The sequence below is a fragment of the Xylona heveae genome, assembly GCF_001619985.1.
Source record: "Xylona heveae TC161 unplaced genomic scaffold L228scaffold_1, whole genome shotgun sequence".
Taxonomy (NCBI): Eukaryota; Fungi; Ascomycota; class Xylonomycetes; order Xylonales; family Xylonaceae; genus Xylona; species Xylona heveae.
This window is the reverse complement of record NW_017264193.1, coordinates 2,094,354-2,118,592: the sequence shown is the minus strand read 5'-3', so window position 1 is coordinate 2,118,592 and position 24,239 is coordinate 2,094,354. Positions and strand designations below refer to the sequence as shown.

Genomic DNA, 24,239 nt, shown 5'->3' with positions numbered 1-24,239 from the left:
CACACTAGATTTTTTCGATCAGCTGCCACAATATCTACGCAGTTCGAGATCGCGATGACGCTTTCGTAGGGTCGCCTATGATTTATGCGGCTCGGGAGCTTATATATGATGCCAAGAAAAGGGTTTGCTACCCTAAGCCTCGCTTAGCCTCACCACCGAGAATGGAGATCACGAAATTTACTGAGTGTTGGATTATCGACCGCCCTGAGACGACGCCGACCACACCGACGACAACGCCGACAAGGTACGCTTCACCATCAGTTCCGAAATCCAAAGGTTCATCGTCGAGGGAGAGAATATTTCGATTGACAGTTTATTTTTCCAGATGGTTGCCGCTAAGAAGCACGTTGCGATCGTTAAGAAGCGTACGTCGCCCCTCTTCCAATACCGAGCACGATTTTCGAATCCCCCGTCCGCAATCGCGATTGAAATATCCATTTTACGTTACTAAAACGACATAATTCCCTTCTTCATGGAACTGACAAAACGCATATTTCAGACCCCAAGCGGTTCAACCGCCACCAGAGCGACCGCTTCAAGTGTGTGGATCCGAGCTGGCGGAAGCCTAAGGGTATCGACAATGCCGTCCGCAGACGGTTCAAGGGCCGCCCCGTGATGCCCAAGGTACGTGTATTCGAAAGGAACTCCGACAATTTTCACAGCTACGATAAGACGGGTTTGGTGGCTGGACTGTTAGGGAGAGATTCGAAGGATGCGCAGGCGAAGAAGAGAATCTAGCTGGGAAAATTGTCACCAAGGGAACAACAGCTGATGGATGATTGCTTTCAGATCGGCTACGGCTCCAACAAGAAGACCCGTCACCTCATGCCCTCCGGCCACAAGGCCTTCCTCGTCAACAACACCCGGGATGTTGACATTCTCCTGATGCACAACCGCACCTACGCCGCTGAGTACGTTATACGATTTACCGACACGCACACCACACATTTTGCTAATTTCGCGTTAGGATCGCCCACGCTGTCTCCTCGAGAAAGCGGGTTGAGATCATTGCCCGCGCCAAGCAGCTCGGCGTCAAGGTCACGAACGCCAAGGCGAAGGTTACTACCGAGGCTTAAATGGCTGTTGTTTTGCGGTTTTGAGGGTTTTTCTAGGACTGGGGCGTATGAGCTGGACTTTGCATGGTATCAGGGTGATGCATATGTACGACAGCCTCTACCAAATATTAGCCCCTACCAAAAACGAAATTCATTAGCTTGTGACGACCATGACGGTGTTCCGAAACTCTGTGGGCTGAAATCATTGGTGTTGGAATTGTGATGAAAACATTGGGCAACGCACCTTGCAAGTGGGGTACTCAGTGTTGTGTGACCACCTGTCGGCATTCTCAAAAGCTAAATTTGACCTCTCACTGTCATTTGGAATTTCAATTCTCGACGCATATCATATTTCACATCCGACCTCTTATCGCGACCTTCGTTATTGCAATCTTCATGACTACATCTGCGACAAATACTTATGGAGAAGATTTTCTTGGCGCTGCTGTCTACCGCTCCTGGGCTGTCCGGGAAAGACTTTTGGCTCATGACTTCAAGGTAGACGTGACTATGGGCTAACTGGGCGTCCTGGCGTTCTGTGAAGGCCCTTCACTTGTACAGCTCATATGTAATCAGTTGGTTTTTTGGGCGCAACGCGTCAAGGGCGGGCTGCCAAAAAAGCCTCTGGCCTCTTCTCTTCACTATGGGGAGGTTTCAAAAGCCAAGATTATCGATAAACAGTTGCCGAGGCTGCTTGGTTACGAGGTCAGCTCGTGATGCTGACTTGACTATGTATTCGCTCAGGTTACCGATTTTCCTCCATTTAAGCTCAGCAAAAGCAGCGATAGCAATGGCAATTGCTACTCGTACACTGCCGCCGCCAAGGGTTGTTTTGGTATCGGCACTCAACTTAGCCACTCTTGGCAAGAAATGTGATATGGCATTTTTCTCCTCACCGAAAGCTTAACGCGGGAGATAAAGCACGAATGCAATGAAACAGTCTATGGATTTACCGCGATCACCAAGCACGTTGAGCGACCGTGAAACCTCACTGGTCCAACCGATCATTCTCTTTGATATGATTACTGCACTTCCTATCTTGCCCATGCGAGGGCGGTCTGGGGGACCCGGGGCAGTGCGGACAATTCGCTTGGCAGGGCATTTTCCTGCTTGACAGGGCAAGGGGCGAACAAGTTTTGCAGGGCTACCATTGACGTCTTTTTTTCTTGACCGTCCCGGGAGTAGCCAACGGTATGGGGTAAAGCTTGAGCTAGAGCGGCTGTGTCAAAGACCTCAAGGGTTTTAGTTCGAAACGAGCCAGTTGGGTGATCTCTCGATCCAGCCCATCTAGGTTGGTCTAAGCGGAAGAAAAAAAAGTTAACGAACCTTAACAGGTAAAATGTCGGTCAGTTTCACGGCAGGGCAGAAGCCACACGTCGTGACCGAAAATTCCTTTTCGGTGGATCACAAGCCAATTTCCACATTCGAATATCAACCATGCCCATTTAAACATTCCACTCCTTCGATTCCTTCTTCTTCACTTCTCTCAACTCAATCACATATCCATGATCATCGGATTCCCTCTACGGAACTCGCAATCATGACTTCTTGGATTCTTTGACACGCGCATACGCCATTACGGCTCTGGCCACACTTGCTTTTATTCCTTCAAAACATTGCTTTCACGATATTAGCTTTTCCCACTGTGTCCTCTCGAAACACATCAAACAAGGACCGTTGAATTCCAGGCTAGCCAGCAGGAAATTCTATCTCAAAATGACGCCGAATCTTTACCTGCTCACCATCAATCTCTTCACGCCACATCGCTGGTTCACCAACAGCAAGCGAAAGACCAAGCGATCATCCGGTCGCAAGGAGCATTGGAATAATCCTGTTCCTGGCCACTACGAATACATCCCTGGTCGAGGATGGTACTTGGTCGCTCAGGACTCGGGCGAGCCCACTCGACGAGAGCAAGTCGTGTATTGCGCCATTAATCGCCGCTGGATGCTATTAACCGATCTCAATGCGCGCACAACCTGGGCGACCGTCCCCGATGAGCGAGGAAAGCCTAAACGCAGAAGGTTTTTCCGCACCGACGATGGATGTACTTGGCTCTCTTGCTGGGACGAACACGGCAAATTCGTGCCTGGTCCGTGGCCGAGCTGGCACGTGGACAAGGAGACTGGAAGGTTTCGCAGCATTTCTTCCAGCAATGGCACCGTTTCAAGCCGCAGTAGCAGCAGTACTCGGTCAAAATCAGATGCAGCTGAGATGCGCGCCTGATCGTTTCGTTCAGCTCCTGCTACCCTTTGGTGGAGAATGACGCACACCAATCATAATCCTTTCGCTATTCATGAGGCTGTCTCGACATTCATCCGGACAATGCTGGTCAATTTCAAGACTGTGCCAGTATTTGTGGAAACTCCTTTGTCTACTGCATATAATCATGGAGGCATACATTTTCTTTTACTTGCATAGCGAGGCGTTTCGAGATGGGGATTTATTAGAACACATAGGCTTCGACCAACATCTTTCTTAATGATACAATGACAATAAAAAGTTCAAGAGTCCTTTACATGATCTCAATTCTGATACCATGTCTTTTTTCATTTTCAACATACTGCTGCTTTATTCTCGAGATTTTTATGGGAAACAGCAAGTTGTTATTTTTAAATTTCAAGCAATAGCAAATCGTCAACTAGTTTGTCTGTGAACTCCTGCTATATCCCAGATTACTCTGCCACGTAATATGCATGCTACAGCGCCCAAAGTTGCCATTTTAATGTCCATCGCGCGAACCCCTCTTCCCAATGCCAAATGCCTATCAATTTTATAACTTCGAAGAAATGCTGCCCCTTTGCAACAACTTTTCCAGCCCTTCTCTCATCTCCAACGGCATACCCTGCTTGACTGGCCGCCCTGCCTCTCTGGCAACAAATACATGCACGAATCCCCCAACCGCTTTGACTTCCGGACACCCGCGCTCAAACACACCAATCTCGTACTCTACGCTCGACGTTCCAAGTCGATTGGTCCGTAGGCCAAGCTTCAGCGTTGCCGGAAAACTCACAGGAGAAAAATAATTGCAGTGAGAGTGCACGACCAGACCAATTTGCGCTGACGTGAGCGGCTGTAGTCCACAGTGCTGGATCAAATAGGTGTTTACGATAGAGTCGAAGCTGATATTGTTAGTCTTGGGGCAATGGTGGTTCCTAAACAAAAAAATTTGAGACGATTGCCGCAAATATTGTTTAGAATTAGGATGGATGTGGAGACAATTTAATTTCTGAATGTGAAGGGAGATTGCTTGAAGCAAATTAAAATAAATGGCGATATAAAAAACATACAGAAAATAATATATGCTATTGTTCACGTGGCCGTACATGTCATTGTCATTCCTGTTTCAGTCAGCTTAAAAAGATTAAAAAGATACAGCAAGAAAGCAATGATCTAAAATCAAGACTAATATTGCCTCTAGATATTACGATTTACATACCATCGCGTGCAGCAGTCCAAGAAAAAGCCATAGTCGCTCCTTTGGCGGAGTTTGAGCTCAGCAAGAGCCATGATGCAATGTGTACAAAGAACGCCGACTTTGTGAATTTAATATTATTTGAAGAGATTGTACAATTTCTATAGAGAAATATCAAAGAAGGCTCGGAGAATTTTATTCTTATTGTAAGACCATATTACAGCGGGCAGGGAAAATCATTCATGTCTCTCATGACTGTCGGACCGCCCCGCCTGCCCGCCGGGGCCGGCCCCCAGCAGTCGGAGACGGGTGCACCTTTCGCCGAGTAGTCCGCTACTGTTTCAATAATTTTCCGTCTCAATACTAACATTTGCCTCGACCCAGTACTCGAACTTGATACAAATTTCAGCCAGTCAGTTGAGCATTCAATTCCACGCTCCTTTATCAATCCTTGATTGTTTTCTCCGCATTCCTGTGCCCAGACAGTCCTTCTCGCCGTTGAAGCGCCCCGCCGCATATAGACGCATCTTTTTGGCACATCTTTTACGATTTCGAAATTTGCAATATTCTATACTCAACACCTAATCTTTTGACCGCACGCGGCTCGTCCCTCGCGGCCTGAACAGATCGACCCAAGTGGCTCCCTCACCGCGTTTGTTAGCGTACCTGATACGCCGCAACCGCATTCCTGCCTCCCAAATGGCCGTGACCGTCGTCGACAACACTATTGGCAACGCCGAGCCCCAGCAGCAGCCGGCGCCCTTCCAGGAGCCGCCTCCCGTGGTGACGACTCCATGTGACCCTTGGCCCAGACCGTATTATCTCGAAGGAGGGCTCCGCCGTGTGACTCCCTACCATTTTACATATAACACCTACTGCAAGGAACGATGGCGGGGACGAGAGATTCTAGACGTCTTTGCGAGCGAGTTCCGGGACAGGCCGAAGGAGTATTATGTACGTTGTTGGACCAATTCCAGTACCACATTCTCATTACGGACATCTTTTCTAATGCAAATGACCTTTCTTCCAGAAATCGGCTATTGAACGAGGTCTCGTCACAATCAACGGAAAACCGATCCCTTCAATCCACACACTTGTTAAGAACGGCGACGTCATTTCTCACACTCTTCACCGACACGAGCCCCCTGTCACCTCTGAGCCTATCGGCATCATTCACGAAGACAACGACATGATCGTGATCAACAAGCCGAGCGGCATCCCCGTACACCCAGCAGGACGATATAACTACAACACCATTGTCGAAATCATGCGCGCGGACCGGGGCTACCAATGGAACCCACTACCATGCAACCGGCTCGACCGGCTGACATCGGGCGTCATGTTCGTCGGCAAACACCCCAAAGCAGCAGAGGACATGAGCATGCAGATCAAAGACCGGACGGTGAAGAAAGAATACATTGCGCGCGTAAAGGGCAAGTTCCCCGACGGGGACGTCGTCTGCGAACAGCCCATTTTGCAAATCAGCCCGAAGCTCGGACTCAACCGGGTGCGCGCCAGTGGGAAAGAAGCCAGGACCGTGTTCCGGCGACTAGCATATTACCCGTCCCTGAACCCGGACGGGATTATCGCAGATGGCAACGGGTCGGAAAAGACATGGGACAACTCGACGGGCTACTCGATCGTGCGGTGTCTCCCGCTGACCGGCCGCACGCATCAGTTGCGCGTGCATTTGCAGTTCCTCGGACACCCGATCACGAACGACCCAATCTATTGCAATCGCAAGGTCTTTGGGTCGAATCTGGCGCAGGGCGACGCAGACGGCGAAAAGGACGAAGATATCATTGCGCGACTGTCGCGCATGGGCAAAGACGAAGTCGCGGATGCAGTGGCATATCATGACGAAATGGTCGATCAGTACGAGAAGACGCGCGCAGAGAAAATGACGGGTGAGCTGTGCGAGGTTTGTGATACCCCGCTCTATAGCGACCCCGGTGTCCATGAGCTCGGCATCTATCTCCATGCCAAGCGCTACGCGTGCCAGGACGGACGATGGGAGTATGAGACCCCTTTGCCCAAGTGGGCGTTGCCTCCCGCGGGCATGATTGGCCCGACTGAAACCACGCCCGAGACTGATCCCCTTGCGGCGGATCTGGAAAAGTTGGGGCTGGAAGGTAAATCGCTTGAAGAGAAAAAGAAGAGGGAGCACGAGGAGGAAGAGAAGAGTAAAGCTGCTGCTGCTGCTGCTGCTGCGCCAGAGACAGTACCCGAGCAAGTGCAGCAAGTAGAGCCGGAAGTCGCTGCGCAGGCGTCATGAGAAAAGTGCGATCAATCGTCGGCATCGAACTATATATATTTCTTTTGCGGGTTATATGGTATCTATATACTGGTATATGGGGGGTGTTTGTATAAAAATGGCGCCGCGCAGTTTTTTTTTCCCGCTTGCATAAATGGCGATATAAAGGCGGCATTTTCTTTTTTCTGTAGAAATATCTTGCTTTTTCATCATTTGGATGGGTATATACGCATCATATCCTCGTCGCATGGCATAGCATGGCAGGGGGGTATCGCATTGCTTTTGCGCGGCAAAATTACAGTATGATATCCTGGGGAGTACCGGCCGACTCTCCGCTGCGGAGCATCTTCTCAAGCTGTATAGAGTATTAGCATAAGACTCTTGGGACGATATCATCATTTCACTTACAATCTCCAAATCGCGCAATGCCTCGTGCGGTGTCTGTCGCGGGTCCTGCTTGCCCTCGAGGATACCCGTCGCCCACGCATGGACCTCCTGCTTGACCCCTGAGCCCTCATTGGGGAACTCCTTGCGCTCTTCCTTCCCATCCCGCGTGACGACCACGTACCCGCGCCCGGCAGTCACAGTGCCATTATCGCAGGCGACAGTATACTGGTTCCCCGTCAAGCTGGTGCCAAACGAGACAGACCATGTTCCTGTGACGCCAGTCTTTGTGCGCAGCACCGCATCCAACGTGTCTACTGGAGGCAGGTGAGGCTGAAGCTGTGCCGAAAATGCGGATACACGCATAATCGCATTTTCCTCGGAGAGCAACAATCGTGTGCCTGCCACGAAATGTACACCGCCGTCGAGAAGGAAACCGCCTTGGTATTCGGGAGTCTTGCGCCACGCGGTTTCTTCAATCATGTAATTGTTAGCATATGGCGGGTCGCAAAAGTACTTAGTAAAGGAATACATCAAGAGAAGGAAGAGAAGAGAGGGAATACCGAAATATTTGGTCCCCGGCTTGACAAAGTTGTGGACCTTGACGCGGAACCCTAGCACCCGACCCAGTTCCTTGACTGCCTGTGCAGCGTACAGAAAACTTTCAATGTAGCGGTAATTCTCCGCGACGCTCCACGTCACCTTGAACGTGTCCATGGCGGAATGATACCATTTGATCAGTTCTCTTGCTGATGCGACGTCTTTGGCGACCGGCTTCTCGGACAGGACGTGCTTTCCGTTGAGAAGAGCCAAGCGGATATATTCCGGTTGGTGGGTAATCGGGAGGCTGTTACAATGTTTTAGCAGGGCTGCGTCTTCTCTCCTTTTCTTCCTCTGTAGTGTATAAACTTACGCGATAATAACTGCGTGAATGTCCGCGCGGGAGAGCAGGTTCACGTAGTTTCTGCTGGGGTCACCATCTTCAGAGTAGAGATCCACGGGCGTCTCGGCGCCCGATGCGACGTTCTGCGCCGAGGCAAGTGTGCGCGAGTAAATTGCTTTGAGGGTGATGTTTGAAGAGGCCGTGATTGCGGGCTGAAGGGCGTTAACGTATGTTCGGCCATAGCATATGGGATATCTTGATAAAAACGTACGAGGTGCTGCTCGCGAGCGAAGATGCCTATGGTATGGACATGTTTAGATTATAGACTCTTTTTCCTTTCTCAAGATAGATAGTCAATTAGGCTGTGTACCACGTACCGCTCCCTATCAATGCAACGTTCACAGCCATATTGAGCTCAGAGTATCTGAATCTATTGTAGATGGAAAGTGGGGAGTTTCAATTGAAGGAAGAGACAGGAAAGAAGGGAGGAGAGGGTGGTCGTTCTGGTGCAAGTGACGCGCAGATTGAAATAGAACCAATTGAGCAATTGAGTTGGAAGCTTTGAGAGAATCGCTGGCAGAGAATTTTTGTTTGAGACACAATGGCATAGATCGCGATCGAATTCAGGGCAATTTCCCATCCAATGCGTACCTGTTGCGTAATGCGCGGTAATCGGAAATTGAACGCGCAATTTTGAAACTGGGGAAGGATTGCGGGGCCCAGAAAGAGGGCGAAACTAAAACATCTGTCAACGGCAGATTTTCCTTCTAAAGTTTAGTGAGGGGGCTTAATTAGGTTGCGATCGTCTTTTGACTCGTTCCTTGGAACGTCGGGAATGGTGAAGATAAAGTGTGGGTCCGCTCGATCTTCAACACTTTGGTCTGAATTCTCAAGTTGCTTAATTCCTTCATTGAAACTGTAATGAATCATGCCCTTCGTTAGCTATGACATTAAGCAAGATTCAGTGAAGGATTCAACGTGACTGACCGTGAATGCTCCGTTTCACAGTTAAGCTTTCCGCCCTAGTTTGCTGGTCTCTTAACTGGAATGGGGGGAGAGCTGTATCCACGTGACTCAATTTTATTCCCGTCCAGATGTTTTGAGAATGAAGTTCAATCTTTGAGCCTCAAGAAAGAAAACAAAAATTGAATGGGTTCTTGTTTTCGACAACTCTTGCTACTGCGTACTTGCCATTTCTGCATCGACTTGAATAGGAAGGAATGGATTTGGACAACGTCCAACCACACGAAATCGTCTTCACAGACCACCTGTTTAACTCTGAGTTTTCTGAGATTTTTATCGTTGTTGTTCGTAACCAGACATGCGTCATGAAAGTGGTAAGCCCAGTGATAGAAATTCAGCTTCTGTTAGAGACATACTGATGATAATAGCATCACGGACGGGGACCGCGGCAATACTACGAACCCAAAGATCGTGAGTTAGATATCCACGTGCTTGAGGCCACGGCCTATCGTCGCCTGAACGAACAAGGATTATGCGACAGGGGGATCGTCCCTCGTTTCTTTGGTTCCATGAACAAGTTTGATCCAAAAAAGCTTCAGCCATATTTGAGACATTTTCTCAATGATGAATACTTGCCAAGCGCACTCTTTCTAGAATACATTCCAAATATCGAAATTCTCCATTTACACAACTACACGGAAAAGCGAATGGACAACCTTGTTACGGGCATCCGGGAAATACACAAAGCACTTGTACGGCACGGCGATGTCAAACCGAGAAACATGATGGTCGTCAAGGACGACCCAGAAAGGGTTGTCTGGATAGATTTTAATCGAGCAGAGACTTATGATCGAGATAAAATTACGGATAGACAAAAGGGATTCTTGGAAGAAGAAGAGGAGCTTGTCGTTGAAACCAGACCCCTTCTAGTATGTGAATCAAGTCCTTCATGCTTTGCTTAGAGGCTTACTATATTGTAGCAAGCCGATGTTAAGGAAGGAAGGCTGAACGAGGCATACATTCTTTTACTGTACTTGACAACGTTCCTTGGCAATGGATTAATGGCAAGTTTTAATCTTTGAGCAAGCGTGGTTAGTCTTTCCTTTTTGCTTCTTAGCAGAAAGGCATTTTCGTGGACACCATCGTGTCGATCAGCAAACCCTTTTCATTTAAAAGTTTTTGAAAACTTCACTCTCCGATTGCTTCTCCTTCACTCCAATTAATCGGATCTCCATCATATTGAATATGGATTTGCGAGTGACATTCACTTTGAAAAGCTAACAGAAGCTTCTTAAAAAGGGCCTCCATCCTCGCCAACAATACGAGCTTTCCTCTCCCACAATTTCATCAGCTTGTATCTTTTCTAAGCAACAACTACACACTTAACCCGCACTCTTAAAATGCAAAGAAACATCTCACAGTTCTCACTGTAGCAAATCAAACAATTCTCACAGATTATTTACAATTTACCCTACGGAGGTTTCCCGCAAAATCTGCCACTCAATTCAGCAATCAACATTACCACTATGACCGTCTAGGCTACTGAAACCTCGCCTGGCATGGGGTCACTCCGAATATCACTTGAGTTCTATCAAAGGATGTCGTGGTCCAGACTAACCTTGGCTATGATGCCATGCCCACCTCTCCACCCCGTGCCATCACGACCGAGAATTCCCGCAGAGGCAAAATCTCAGAGTATGTCATGCCAAGGGTGCGCCGAGCCCTACGAGCCGGGTTTATCTACCTGTTAGCTACTCACCGTCTGACTGGTCTGGATCCGGTCTCGTTCGATGTTGGCGAGTACGCAGAAACGATCCAGAATTTCAACCCAGATATTGCCCATTTAGTTATTACGATATTGGTCGAAACCACACTCCCCCAAAAGCAAGTTGGTGTCTAGAACACAGCATAGCAACATGTCCCAACCGAATCAGGGTTTTTGTTAGAACTTGGCCAAACACTAAGCCAGCTTGACTGGTATATGAACTACGGGACTCTGATCATGGACATAAGCAACAATAAAGAAAGAAACCTAAGAAACAGGGAAAGGCGGAAGAAGCCCCGCCGTTTGCAGCAAAGCAGGAGGCCAGAGAGAAGGGATCCGGGAGGCGGAGGAAACAAGCTCACAAAGTGAGCAAGGATTTGATTGAACAGAAGCATTCTTAGGCTTGTCATTGTTGGAGGGGGAGTAGAGAAGGAAGGAACCGTTTGTGTCTGTATGAGAAATGATTGCAGAGACTTTACCACATGAATTGTCTCTAAAACTTCGAAACAACGAAACTGCGTTGAAATATCATGCATCAGACATGGATGTGTGGTTAACCACCATGGCGTCCATGGGTGCTGACCTGACAACTCGGGGCAACGGCCGTGACCAGATACGGGAGGCCTTCCTCCAGCGGGAGACGAATAGGAACATCGAGCGCTTCACCAAAGTGGCAAAGCATCCACTAGCTTTCATTATCTACCGTCTGGCCCCAATTCGCTGTTTTCGAGTAGAAGCTTCGATAAGCGTGTTTGACACTCATGTGTGGACAGCGCTTGGATACAGTAGGTGTATTCAATCCATCCAATAAACTGGTCCAGCAGCTAACAGTCTTTAGTTCTGGAAATCTTGAAGGGATTGTGTTGTACACTAGGCAGTATGTACACACTACATGTAATCAAGGGCCTCGACGAGGTGCTCTGGATCATTAAGGGACCTTCCTCATCCAACAGTGCTATATACGGTTTCATCAAGCATTGTTTTCAGTGCTCAAGAGCGATGGTAGTCGTGGACGGATCGTCTGCTGGCAATTGAGCTTGGGAGAATACGGTCTGATCATCAAACATGTCACAGGGCGAGAATCAGCCATCGCAGGACGGGGTACAAAGAATTCGAGGTAACTCCGTCCTACAAGGCAGTATTGGACACCGAATACAAGTTGCTGGCCTTAGCCATCGAACCGAATGGGTAAAGTCGTCAGCAGAGGATATCGACAATATATTCGACTTTTCGAGTCATAATAGCACATAGAATACAGCAGATATGTACACATAGATTTAGAACAGTGCACACGCGTACCTAGGCTAGAAAAGATCAATAAACGCCATACTCCGCCGTATACCAAAACTCCCTTTGAAACGCCCTGCTCTTCCCACCCTTTTTTTTATTGGCCCATGTTCTAGATCTGCCGTTCGGGCTCCCACCCGACCTGCTCCATCGGCCATCGTATCCACAACCTATGTCTCTCATCCAGCAGCCGATAAATCGTCGAGAGGAGGTGTGTACTCCACCCTTCCATCCACCAGTAGAGTTCCAAATTCTTCAGCGGGACGCAATAATACGCGAAGATTGCCAATGCCTGCTGCTTCCTCGCACTGAGAAGCGAAATGTACCCCTGCGGGATGCGATTCGGCCAGATGAACGTGCGCATGATATCCGACATGCTCGTGTGGCTATCATGCATGAGGGAAAACACTTTGCCCAGCTCTTCGATCGTGTGCGCGTAGACTTGGAATTGCCTTTCTTTTTCTTCTTTTTCCTCTGGGCCTTCTTCTTCCTCTTCTTCTCCTTCCTGCTCCGCTTTCACTAGGTCCAGCAGTTCTGCCAGGGGATCTAGTTCCGGCGTCCAGTGCGCTGCTTGCGCCAGTCCTGGCGCTGGCGCTGACACTGACGCCGAAGCTGAAGTAGACGGTAGTCCGCCGTTGCCATGTTCGTCATGACGATTGGGAAAATACGCCGTAACGCGAAACAAGGCGCTCAGTACGCCATTCTCCAAATGCTCCCACGCGGACAAAAGGATCGAATGCACCCCGCGCAGAAGCAGCAGCCACTCGGCCGTGCCGTGCTCCATGGAGCCAATCAGGATAAGACTGTCCGGTTCGCGGGGCCGAGCGAAGGCGAACATGACGACCAAGATGGAGAAGGCGAGTAAGGCGTTGCAGTTGTCCTGCGTCACGCGCGACATGGCGCGTCGGGCAGCGCGCAGAGCGGAGTCTTGGTGCAGCGCGGCCTGCGAGAGGTAGGTCTCGGATCTGCTTGGGCGGAGGCGGGCGAGATGTAAGGCCGATATGGCGAGGAGTCCGCGCATGAGAAAGGGCTGCGAGAAGGCGAGTTGCGGGATAGTAACCCGCCAGAGAGTGACGAGTTCCGGCTTGCGCGAGATGGTGTAGCATGTGGATACGCTGAAGTGGTGCAGGAGCTCGAGGTCTGCCATGTTGAGGCCGAGAAATGGGTCCTCGATGTTGTTGTTGGTGTTGATATTGGTGGTGGTGGTGGCGTCTTGCACTTGGGATGAAGAGGTACTGGGTATGAGAAGGGGCGGAGATGGCGTTGTGGGAGGCTGTTCGGAAGTGATGGGAGGGTGTCGCTCAGGAGCCAGAAAGGGAGTGGGAGGAGTCTCTGAGGAAGGAGACCCATTTCCTCCTGGTGAGGATGATGATATTGTGGAGGAGAGATAGGTGCATTGGATAGAGTGGTTGGTGCATTTTTGACACCGTGGTTTAGTTTCGTCGCACTTGGATGGTTAGTGCTGGTTGAATAAAGGTCATATGATGCATAACGAGGAAATGTTACAAAAATATGAGGATAAATAGATTATACCCGGGTTAGAAAGGAGACAACGGAAATTGAAGCTAAAAGGCACATAGGAGCTTGTAGATATTGGAAAGTTCTATAGAGGAAACGGACAACAGGATAACAACATAGTCAAACGGACTGATATCGTGCACGACTTTCGCAGCAAATAAGTCATAATAGCTAGCTGAACCAGACGATATAAATACAGACCAAACTCACTTTTATTCTGCGCTTCTTGCATTGCACACAACCGGTTCGTGTCTTGCGATGCGATCTTCTTGATAGCGTGCTCATGATTCCTCTCCTCAGCTCTTTACCGTCCACGACGATACCGCTTTTCTTGATAGGTTCTTGTCGTCAAGGCCAGAGCCAGATCGGCATAACAATGTACACAAAGACCCCAAAAGGTACACACGGTACTTCTTTTCTTTGGCAGACTCGTCAGCCAATACCGTCGTGATGAGTCAGTCTGCTGACAGCCGGGCGCAATGCATGACAGGAAATAACCTCTTCAAGCCCCGGCGATCGGAAGGTAAGGTTAAATGCATAGACAGATCGTGCGCGGTAAAGTTATCTTTATTTTCTTTTTTTGGACAGGACTGGTTGTTCCCCTGTCGATCTCAGAAGTTGCTGCCCTATCAGAACCTATTGCATTTGCTCCATTGACAGGTCGAGATCGTTGAACATTTTCTACTATATCGGTGTTCGTTCCCCATGCCCCGGTGGAACTTCCGCAGGACCGTGTGGTACTTTTGTGAAGTGTTATAGCTAACTAACTGACGGACCCAGGCAAATACTCGACGCCCCGGGGACCGCGTAGGCAGCCGGAAACGGGCATCTGGGTAGTCCGGCAGCAGCCACAGACACAAAAGGACGATGCGAATCTAGGCCAATGTTAGCACACAACGGTCCCTCTCGCTTTAGCCACAGTAACTGGGATCCCACATGTGGCCGGTTAACTGTACCGTGCCTAAGCTGGTTAAGTTCCACGTGCGAGGGGCGGATGAGAATAAAATGCAAGGTCCCCATTATTATAGACAAATCCCACGCTCCCCTCATGGTGTCATCGCGTGTCTTACCCGTTTCCCACAAGGCAAGACAAAGGCGGCAGCCCAAGCGGAACATGATTCATATAAACCACCGCTGCCTACCAACACACCTGACCTAGAACGCAAAGAAAAAGTGAATGATGGTCTGCATGTGGGAGTCTCGATCCTTGTGATGCGATCACGGCAGCATTCCGCGTGTGTATATGATTAATATATAAATCGACGATCTCTTTCGCATGTCCTCGAAGGCTTTTGAAAACTTCCGCGATTCCTGATATATTCTTTGCTCTTTTTGCGCACTGCGCATTTCGATCCCTCCTTTTTCCTCTTGTCCAACGTATTGTTAGCTCTTTATTTCTCTTTCCTACCCTCAGAAAGGAATCACCGCTGGCCAGCCTGATCGAACTTCCGCCTCGTATGCTCAGCAACTCATGATGGCGTCTGAACATCATCCCACGATACCACGTTCTGGCGCAAGGACTCTTGCCGACGAAATCAACATTGCAACTCGGTGCGTAACGTCGTCCTCACGCTGCTCCCTGAAGTCTTCTCCTGGTTCTCTTTGCAACACGTAATAGGCAGTATTTGTGCAAAATTAACGCCCAGTGTACAGACAACTACATACCCACCTTAACCGCCTGATCACCGCGCGTCTCCCGCTTTGTCTTCCGCCACATACGTCCGATCCGCGCGTCTACGCTTCCGGGTTATTACACTTTGCCCATGTCTACTTTACATTCGAATCTTTGTGGCTGGACATTGTCAAAGACCAACCCACTAGTCCTTCTGATACTGAGTCGGCTTCACCTTCACAAAATGCGCCTGCCTCTACAACCGATCTGGACCCCACCGCCACTTCCACCTCACCCTCAATTTCACCGCGCGTATCCCTCCTCCTATCCTCTCTCTTTGACCCCGGTCTCCTACGTTCTTCCAGCCTACGCGCCGACTTACACAACACGCTCGACCTGTCTCCAGACCTGCTCGAAATCGCATTAACCCAAGCGCCCAGCCCCGTTGTGGCAGATTACATCTCGCATATCCGGACCACCGTGCAAGCCAGACCGCACGTGCTTCTCGCATATTTCTGGACAATGTACATGGCGTTGTTCGCCGGGGGCCGGTGGATCCGGGGTCAATTGCGCAGCGGACTGTGGCCTACAGCAGGCCTATTGTCTGATGAAAAGAGCGCGTGCGTCCCTGGAATTTCGTTCTTCTGTTTCCCCGGCGTCCTCGACGGAGAAGATATCAAGGTGGCGTTCAAAGCGGGATTCGTGCTCAAGTCCGCAGAGCTCCTGAATGCGCAGGAGAAGGCCGAGATTGTAGATGAGGCAAGGACAGTGTTTCGGTTTAGTACACTGATGGTGGAAGAGTTGGATCGTGTGGTTGGTGGGCAGCAAGCGCAAAACACAAGCGTTCTACCAGCAGGTACGGCGAGTGTCGAACCTGCCGGAAACAAGAGCGTTCCACGGGCTGGCAGCGCGACTCTTGACGAACACACTCAAAAATCCGCTCTGAACCTCGATCCCACCAAAGCGCCCGGCGGAGCGGTATCCGTGTCCAGATCTCCATCGACATTCATTCAATCGCAACCGCATCTCGCAGCGTTACTTACGCTCGTTGTGGGACTGTCTGGATTATTCTTTTATTTTTTCATCGTTTCGTTTTAGATCTCTTTTGGTTCCGGTCTATCTTTATTTTCATCGTCTCTTTTTAGATTTCTCCCATTCCTTTTGGTTCCCGTCTATCTTCTCTTCCCTTTCCCACTTTCCTTATTATTCGTCGTCCCCTTCTCCCAATTCTACAGCCCCCTTGAACTTGCCCCATTGATATATGCCCGAAACCCGACACCCGACACCCGAAACTTGACACACGTTTTTATAATTTTGCCTATGATTTGATTTTTTCACGAGATATTAGAATCCAGCATACGAAGGATATACCCCAGCGCCGCGCTTTCTTGTTCTGTTTTTTTCTTTTTTTCTGTCTGTTTTGGTCTTTGGTTTAGACGAGAGGTGCATTGCATTATCGCATCATCGCATCGTTGCATATTTCAAAGGCGTTTATAGTGGCGTTGTTGAACTTTTTTTACTGTCTAATCTAGAGCACCCCTGGCTTTCCCCCCTTAACGGACCAAGACAATTGCCCAAGACAAGATTATACATCATTACATCATGTCTCTACCTAATTTACAGACTATTTAGACATATCGTATACGTCGCGAGAGTACATAGCAGGATAGATTCATACACCTACATACCTTATACACACAGATAACTATACATGCATATTACATTCACAGATGACGCTTTCCGTTGAAAATACACTGGATTGCGATTAATGTTAAACATTGTGAACAAACACTTCCATATTAGTCAAATCATTATCCCTATTTCCTGGCCTTCGACCCGATACAACGCCCGTAATGCTGGTATAATGACAAAGTGCGGCCCTGCTTAGGCGCTTACTATATACGAAAAACAAAGGAGCATGAGTGAGGAGACAAAAAACGCATAAGAGAATGATGACACAGGAGCACCCGAACCAGTGCGTTGAGGTTGTACCGCATGTTCTCCGTCCGCAACGCCTGGCCCAGTCTCATCAACGAAGAAAAGCCTTGATCAAAGGATTAAAAAGGACAGACACGAGACAAATTGATCACCAGGCGGCAATGTCTCGATCGAATCTCGCTAGTTCCTTGCCTCCGTCTTCCACGTCCTTCTTCGCCTTCATGCGCATATAGAAAATGGGACAATCGCGACTACTACAGATGACCTCGCAGTGCATACTTCCTTGGCAGCGCTGGCATTGAGTCCAGAGGCGGCCGAAGCGGACTTCGAGATCGGACACTTTTTGGAGCGACCGCTGGTAGAGTTCGCCGATACGGGGACGATCGTCAGCACACACGGCACCTTCGCTTTCTTCTTTGCCGACCAGTGGCTTTTTACAGCCCAAGCAAGTCTGGGTCTTCTTTGCGAAACGCATGAGTCCGCCGACGGTGGGAGCCGCAACGGAAATAGATCGCGTGTGCTCGCCAGTGAGGAGTTGACCGGCTTTCTTTTCGCCCAAGATGGGCTCGAAGATACGGCCAAGTGGTTTGGCTAGTTGGTTGTCAAGGTAGTATTTCGTGTCGATGGGCAAGTTGTTCTCGAGAACAAACATGGGGTCCTCGGACCGCTCGTAGTTTTTGGATCCGCCGGCGCCTTTGACAATGACATAGGCAACACGGTCACCAAGTGTCGGAGCTGATCCTGCATCACGCTTCTTCATGCGCTCGGCGAGTTCGACGTGAGCTTGCTTGGCGGTGTAGTCGCTCTTGGACAGCGCCTTGGTAATGACCAATTTCGACATGTCGATTTTGTTTTGAAGGAGGTCTGAAATGGTGTCTTTGACGTAGCTGTTTGAAGGCCATGGATGTTAGGTCGGAGGACATGGTGGGAGATAGAACGGGATTAGCACTTACTCTTGCGCGCCCTGAACGTCCTGGTCTATCAGAATCTTACGCAATACCGTCTCAATGACATTTTGCACCAGCCGGCAATTGTCGCGTCGGACTGTTTCGATTCCTTTGCTGTCCATCTTGTCGTATTTATTCGGGTTGGTCCAGAATAATCCGGCATATCGTTTCTTGTTAATCAAGAGATACGGAAAATACACCTTTTCGAACTCGAGCTTGATGGGCTTGACGAATTTCGACGATACATATTCTGCGGCATCCTGACCCATTTCCATGGCCTTTTCGAGCTCTTTTGGTCCAAACTTGACCATAACGGAATCGGTATCTCCGTAAATGACTTGAGCATCATGCGAATAACCGTTGGCAATGGTGTACCGCTTCTCGACTTCGTCCTTGGTCTTCTCAATCATTTGTCGTCCGTAACTGGTCGTACTACTAGCAATGGCCAGACATGGGAGCTTTCCAACTGTTGCGCCAGTAATACCGTAAACACTGTTGGCACTGATCTTCAAGGCCAACTGACGACCGTTCAAGACAGCTTTTTTGAAAGGATCCTTTTCCACTGCCAACTCTTTCCTTGCCATTTTTCGGGCAGTCAAAAGTTCCTCGAGAATCTGTGTCAAAAGGCCCTTGCGGACTTTGGCGGTGGCAAACATGTCTCCGTTGGGCGTGACGATATAGTCCTCATCCTTTTGTAGGTTGAGTTTCTCCACGCTCGTCTTGTTTAACAGCGTCGTGTAGCAGAGATTGTGGGCCTGAATGATACTTGGGTAAAGAGACGCGAAATCGAGGGTAGCAATCGGAACGTCGTAGTACCCTCTACTGGGCTCAATGACAGTGGCGCCTTCGTACTGGTCTTCGGAGCCCTCCCTCTTTAGGTTCGGAATGACAAGCTGCTGCTCTAGCGCTTTTCTAAAAAGTTGACTGATGAACTTCACCTGCTGACCTCGTGACAATAGATAGTTGAATGGCACTCCCGTGACTCTCGCCATTTCAGTATAATTGACAAGACACATTAACTTGTCCATGAGCCGCTGCGGCAGGTAAGCGTCTTTTAAACAGTAGACTGCCAATCTTCGTCGTGATTCCGGTGTGCCGTTGAAAAGCTCTGTGATCATTGTGTGATGCACATCTTCCTTTTGCTCGCCCAAGAAATGCGCACAGACCGAATTGAGCGTATAACTACGCAGCTGATGATCACGCTGAACGAGCTGAAGAAGATCGAGTTGAAGTCGCCCGTTCGTGTTTGTTGACTTTGTATCTCGATTTCCCATTTGCTTGCTCGAAAAGTTGGTATCTTTGGCATGTGATAACACACTGTTGAGTCGCGACAGGTAAGGAAATTTTGAGCACTTTAGATGTCTCGCTCTATCCAGCAGGTACGGGAAATCGAAGTTGGAAATGTTATAGCCAATTATGACGTCGGGATCGACCTGGTTGACAAAATCCCGCCATGCCATTAACATCTTCTCCTCCGCGTCAAACTCAAAAATTTGTGTGTTGACGATCAGACTGCAGGTGTCAAGGCAGAAGACATTTCGCACAAACGGCTTATCCTCTCCGTACTTGGTGACAACATTGGCAATTTGGATCACCGGGTCGACATTGGCTTCTGGAAAGATACCTTTGCGACCCGCGCACTCGATATCAAACGAAAGGATACGAAGAGGGGCCATCTTCAGCCATTCTCCGTCGTTTGCGTGCGCGATAAGGTCTCGAAAGTGGATGAAAGCCTCAACTTGGCAATTTGATTGCCTATCACGTTCGGGAATGAGATGATACTTGGAAGCCGGTGCTTCGACCCAAGACATGCCAGAAATCTATCACAATTAGCAACGGAGGATAAGCAAGTTCTCTAAAATTTCAAATACCTTGGTATCAATCATAAACCGAAGCACATATTCGATGCTGTCAAAGGTCAATATGCCACCTTCAACCCCCTTCCACAGGCCCTTGTAATTTGCCGCACCCGTCTCAATGGTCGTTCGTAGCCGATTGATATATTTAGGATCGGTAACCGTAATCTTCAGGTAAGGACTCTTCTGATTGCCTTGAAAGCCGAACAGATTCTCCCGCATGAGCATCTGCACTGAGTATATCGTCGGCTGATGCTGCGCCAACTGTGTCTCCAGGTAGGCCTTGAATCCCTCGCAGTCAACTGGACCAAACGAGACAGGCGCGGCAACATATAGGTAATGTAAGAAGTCGGTGACATGAAGCAGGACTGAATTTCCTCTCTAATTTTACGCATCTTAATGTCAGTCTTAACCATTCGCTGGAGAGGGTAAACGAGAGCATCTACCTCTGTGACACCAAATAATTTGACAGTTGTTTTCCCGCCATGAAGTGAACCTTCTTCAGCTTCTATCTGCTGGAAAATGAGATTGTCGTGTGCTGGGTCAAAGTCACCAAGATCTGGACGGTCCCATTGCTGATCTCTTTCCGCATTCTTCTGCTTCAAACCGTTGATATCCTGGGTCAGTTTTTCCAGCACTTCCTCCTCGAATTGACTCTTAGGTTGACTTGATCCAAGCTTGCCTCCATTCTGAGGATGTTTGAACTGTCCACTGGATGCGTCCAATTTTCTTTTCTTGGCAGCACTTGGAGATGAAGCAACGTTCTGTTTGTTATTGGTGCTATCTCCCAACACCCGTTTCGGGGCAGGTAAAGTTGCAGCAGGCATTTTTTGCAACAAATTGCTGCAGCGGTGAGCAAAAAATGGCGCTCACCAATTAAACAGTAAAAGTAATTATCATTTGTTGATTTGCAATGTTCACGACGCCTCGGGTGTGGGGTGGGAATAATGAGAGGCCCGCGTTCAAAGGCACGTCGCGTCTTAGACCCTTGACGTGAATGACTTAACGTGCATTTACGTGATGGGAAGCCACTTTACGCGTGAACGAGCTAATGATGTACATAAATGCATCCTGCTCCTAATTCGGAACATGTATTAATTTATGCAAAGCTTACATAATCAACCACTACAGGAGACGAAGACAACCAAAAGTACATGAACCTCAAGCCTTGGAAAATCCCACACATCCAAGGTGCAACCCACGACCACTGGGTTCCAGAAATACGAGGAAAAACTGTGAACGATACTTCTATTTCAGTCACAAGGTCATGGTCGATACGAGAAGTCGACACATCATGACCTTTTTCTCAAAATAAGAATGATCATTGTGCATCCGAGTCGCTGTTTTTTTAATCTGTTTGCAGTCTTGTGGGTGTCTTTGCTGTACGGGTTTTGTCCTGCTCATGACGATGATCCATTTCACCGGCTCTAATTTCAATTTCGATACTGAACTGCCCAGCTGCTCAACAAATATTCTTTCGATTGGCGTGTTAAACAACGATGCATCTTGCCTTTTGACATTCGTGACACCGTCTCTCTCCTGTCTTTTTCTGTAGGGAATGTGAAATGATATCAGAGCTATCTACAGTTACGTGACACAAGTAGGTGAACGTTTCAACCGGCATCGGTTTGTTTACAGGGAAAAAGTGGTGGCAGGAATAGCGTCGTCAGCGGTTGGGCTTGGCTGTTGTTGTACACCTCGCCCTTGAGTGCCTGACCAACGATGGCTCGATAGGAGGTTCATCGTTGCTCCGTTGGTCGCTCCGTTGGTCGCTTAGTCCCGGTCGGCACCGGGGGTGGCCCCGCCGTAGCGAGACTCTGAGACGCGTTTGCTTGCGGATGACGCTGCAACACAAGGGGCTGTGCCTGCCATGTGTGTCTCCCGCTTTGTTTCGTCTCAACTCCTAACCATACAAAGCTCAGGGTCTGGCCAAATTGCTCTTGAGGCCGTTTTACCATCCTGAATCCCAAATTGACCAATTTTCTAGTGAGAAGGCACAGGCTTTCGGCCCTGGAAATTTTATAATGTCCACTCGCTATTAATTCCACTCTTTTGCGATCTGGTATTCGTCGATCCAACAGTATCCCGACTCTATTCACATCTGGAGCGGGATCGTTCCTCAAGGAATTCTGAAACACCATAACCATGGCCGCCAACGATTACTACAACTCCTCGCCATATACGAACAAACCTGCTCAATCGCCGAACCTTCATGGCCCGCTTCCCCCGCTACCGTTTAATTCGTCACCATCTTTGCCGAATGTAGACCCCCACGGCTATTCAATGTCAGGCGCAACAACACCGCCTGATCATTCTGCATATTCATACTATACTCCTCCAGCACACCATAGCCAGCAAAGCCTGGGATCGGACACCACGTACTATGGTCCGGTCAGTGGAAGGATACCAAACCAAAGTGGAGACTCCGATGAGATACCGTTACGACCGCATCCACAGCAAACAGATGCAGAAGCGTGGGCAGCGCAGAATGCCGGACCACCTCCGGCGCAGCCATTACCAAAGCGGCGGGGAAGGAAAAAGGATAAACCACGATCATTTTTCAAACGACCGTGGGTAGTGTACTGCTTGACCATTGTTCAAGTGGCCGTGTTCATTGCCGAACTCGTAAAGAATGGTAGGGCTGAAGTGGGAACATGATGACATTGAATTGTACTAACAGGTATCGACTAGGTAAACTGACCGGTTCGCCCATCATGATCCATCCTACTTTCAACCCAATGATTGGCCCCTCAACCTATGTCTTGATAAACATGGGTGCGCGTTTCGTACCCTGCATGAAGGCTCTCGATGGAGTTCAAAATGCAAAGACTCCTATCAATTGGCCTTGCCCAAACTGTACGACTTCGGATGCTACCAGCCCGACGATGCAGTGTTCGCTCTCCGAGCTTTGCGGTTTTTCAGGAGTTCCGAATCCCAAGCCTAATGGTTCGCTCAGTGATCAACCTCAACCTGACCAATGGTTCCGTTTCATTGTACCCATCTTTTTGCATGCAGGATTTATTCATATTGGATTCAACATGCTGCTTCAATGGTTGTTGGGCTCGGAGATGGAATTATCGATTGGTTCATTACGATTTGCTCTAGTATACTTTAGCAGTGGTATTTTTGGATTTGTCCTCGGAGGAAACTATGCTGCGACCGGTATCGCTTCTACGTACGTTAGCTACCTCTATGTGGACTATTGGGATCAACACTGACGATAACCGACAGCGGTGCATCTGGCTGCCTCTTCGGCATCCTTGCTCTAAACATTCTCGAGCTTCTTTACACCTGGAAAACGCGTCGCTCACCAGGTGTGGAGCTCATTTGGATTCTTGTCGAGGTGGTCATTTCATTCGTTCTTGGCCTGCTGCCTGGACTGGACAACTTTTCCCATATTGGCGGATTCCTTATGGGACTTGTACTGGGCATCTGCCTTTTGCGCTCTCCGGACTCTCTGCGCCAGAGGACAGGGCAAGGAGATCCGCCATACGCACCTGTTGTGCCACATAGGGATGCCGGACAGCCCTCCTTCGCTGCCAAGCTCAAGTCCGTTCCGGGGTTCTTCAAGCATCGCAAGCCTTTATGGTGGGCATGGTGGCTCATTAGGGCTGCCGCTTTGATCGGTGTCCTTATTGGGTTTATCGCGCTGATCAATAGCTTCTACACGGGAAGTAATACCTGCAAATGGTGCAAGTACCTAAGCTGCTTGGTAAGTCACGTCCTATCTATCCCTTCGGTCCTGCATGATAGGTACAATTGCTGACTCAATTTATTAGCCCGTAAAAGGCTGGTGCGACATAGGAAACCTTCATCTCGGAAACTCTACCTCAAGCAACAATAACAAGCGGGATCTCTTTGGTTTTGACGACGCCATCTTCCTCTAATCCTCTCGCGAATACCCCAAGATCGTGCATCAGATGGACGTTAGTTAGAGCTCTGACTTTATTTCCTTCATTCGAGGCATTCGCATGAGTGTGCAGCCCTCTTTCAGCTTTATTCACAATTGCCCAATAGCATCACCGGCGTTTACAGAAGGGGGCCAACTGTTTTTTTTTTTTTTTATCTCATTTCGCACTGCAATGCATTTGGCGTTGGAACTTGATAGATGTTTTTCTTTGATGGGCAAAAATATGGCTCAATTAGCAATTGTAGTATACCCTTTGAATATCAAAGTAAAACTTTGTACCCATTTGGGCATAACAAGTGCTCGTCTATGGGAGTCATGGAGCAGCATTGTGAATGATTGTTTGTTCTGGGTGGTGTTGCGCTTTACCCTTTTGGGAAGAAGTAGTAGCTATCGTCATTTTGACTTTGTAGCTTTAACCCCGATAAGATTCCAACCATAACTTCTCATAACAT

At 48.8% G+C, this 24,239-nt stretch overlaps 11 protein-coding genes across 11 annotated transcripts; 7 read left to right on the top strand and 4 right to left on the bottom strand.

Moving 5' to 3' along the window:
• The first annotated feature begins 193 nt into the window (after positions 1-193).
• Positions 194-1,512, top strand: L228DRAFT_243037 (ribosomal protein L32e). The gene is made up of 5 exons (XM_018331583.1): positions 194-244; positions 326-365; positions 500-624; positions 790-911; positions 968-1,512. The coding sequence occupies exons 2-5, from the start codon at positions 326-328 to the stop codon at positions 1,074-1,076; spliced, it is 396 nt and encodes a 131-aa protein (XP_018192117.1). The 5' UTR covers positions 194-244; the 3' UTR covers positions 1,077-1,512.
• An 855-nt stretch (positions 1,513-2,367) lies between these two features.
• L228DRAFT_14980 (hypothetical protein) lies at positions 2,368-3,413 on the top strand. Its single transcript, XM_018329271.1, has one exon. It carries the CDS (start codon positions 2,772-2,774, stop codon positions 3,279-3,281), a length of 510 nt encoding a protein of 169 aa, XP_018192116.1. The 5' UTR covers positions 2,368-2,771; the 3' UTR covers positions 3,282-3,413.
• A 230-nt stretch (positions 3,414-3,643) lies between these two features.
• L228DRAFT_243034 (thioesterase family protein) lies at positions 3,644-4,686 on the bottom strand. Its single transcript, XM_018331582.1, has 3 exons — positions 4,495-4,686; positions 4,346-4,396; positions 3,644-4,177 (listed from the first exon to the last, which is right to left on the bottom strand). The coding sequence occupies exons 1-3, from the start codon at positions 4,563-4,565 to the stop codon at positions 3,829-3,831; spliced, it is 471 nt and encodes a 156-aa protein (XP_018192115.1). The 5' UTR covers positions 4,566-4,686; the 3' UTR covers positions 3,644-3,828.
• A 195-nt stretch (positions 4,687-4,881) lies between these two features.
• On the top strand, positions 4,882-7,067 carry L228DRAFT_243033 (pseudouridine synthase). The gene is made up of 2 exons (XM_018331581.1): positions 4,882-5,424; positions 5,501-7,067. Exons 1-2 carry the CDS (start codon positions 5,170-5,172, stop codon positions 6,743-6,745), a joined length of 1,500 nt encoding a protein of 499 aa, XP_018192114.1. The 5' UTR covers positions 4,882-5,169; the 3' UTR covers positions 6,746-7,067.
• On the bottom strand, positions 7,020-8,399 carry L228DRAFT_264939 (NAD(P)-binding protein; the record flags this gene model as incomplete). Its single annotated transcript, XM_018334642.1, has 5 exons — positions 7,020-7,079; positions 7,133-7,955; positions 8,022-8,203; positions 8,263-8,288; positions 8,369-8,399. 5 exons carry the CDS (start codon positions 8,397-8,399, stop codon positions 7,020-7,022), a joined length of 1,122 nt encoding a protein of 373 aa, XP_018192113.1.
• Positions 8,400-9,211: 812 nt separating this feature from the next.
• Positions 9,212-10,036, top strand: L228DRAFT_264938 (hypothetical protein; the record flags this gene model as incomplete). Its single annotated transcript, XM_018334641.1, has 3 exons — positions 9,212-9,328; positions 9,383-9,883; positions 9,935-10,036. The coding sequence occupies 3 exons, from the start codon at positions 9,212-9,214 to the stop codon at positions 10,034-10,036; spliced, it is 720 nt and encodes a 239-aa protein (XP_018192112.1).
• A 981-nt stretch (positions 10,037-11,017) lies between these two features.
• Positions 11,018-11,936, top strand: L228DRAFT_14885 (hypothetical protein). Its single transcript, XM_018329263.1, has 2 exons — positions 11,018-11,504; positions 11,558-11,936. Exons 1-2 carry the CDS (start codon positions 11,180-11,182, stop codon positions 11,752-11,754), a joined length of 522 nt encoding a protein of 173 aa, XP_018192111.1. The 5' UTR covers positions 11,018-11,179; the 3' UTR covers positions 11,755-11,936.
• Positions 11,915-14,105, bottom strand: L228DRAFT_257970 (hypothetical protein). Its single transcript, XM_018334038.1, has 2 exons — positions 13,735-14,105; positions 11,915-13,453 (listed from the first exon to the last, which is right to left on the bottom strand). Exons 1-2 carry the CDS (start codon positions 13,807-13,809, stop codon positions 12,119-12,121), a joined length of 1,410 nt encoding a protein of 469 aa, XP_018192110.1. The 5' UTR covers positions 13,810-14,105; the 3' UTR covers positions 11,915-12,118.
• Positions 14,106-14,998: 893 nt separating this feature from the next.
• On the top strand, positions 14,999-16,234 carry L228DRAFT_235609 (heme oxygenase-like protein; the record flags this gene model as incomplete). Its single annotated transcript, XM_018330742.1, has 2 exons — positions 14,999-15,075; positions 15,178-16,234. 2 exons carry the CDS (start codon positions 14,999-15,001, stop codon positions 16,232-16,234), a joined length of 1,134 nt encoding a protein of 377 aa, XP_018192109.1.
• Positions 16,235-16,930: 696 nt separating this feature from the next.
• L228DRAFT_216732 (hypothetical protein) lies at positions 16,931-20,859 on the bottom strand. The gene is made up of 4 exons (XM_018330126.1): positions 20,324-20,859; positions 19,893-20,258; positions 18,028-19,841; positions 16,931-17,961 (listed from the first exon to the last, which is right to left on the bottom strand). The coding sequence occupies exons 1-4, from the start codon at positions 20,702-20,704 to the stop codon at positions 17,223-17,225; spliced, it is 3,300 nt and encodes a 1,099-aa protein (XP_018192108.1). The 5' UTR covers positions 20,705-20,859; the 3' UTR covers positions 16,931-17,222.
• A 913-nt stretch (positions 20,860-21,772) lies between these two features.
• On the top strand, positions 21,773-24,005 carry L228DRAFT_257967 (rhomboid-domain-containing protein). The gene is made up of 4 exons (XM_018334037.1): positions 21,773-22,512; positions 22,569-23,052; positions 23,109-23,589; positions 23,657-24,005. Exons 1-4 carry the CDS (start codon positions 22,023-22,025, stop codon positions 23,762-23,764), a joined length of 1,563 nt encoding a protein of 520 aa, XP_018192107.1. The 5' UTR covers positions 21,773-22,022; the 3' UTR covers positions 23,765-24,005.
• Positions 24,006-24,239: the final 234 nt, after the last annotated feature.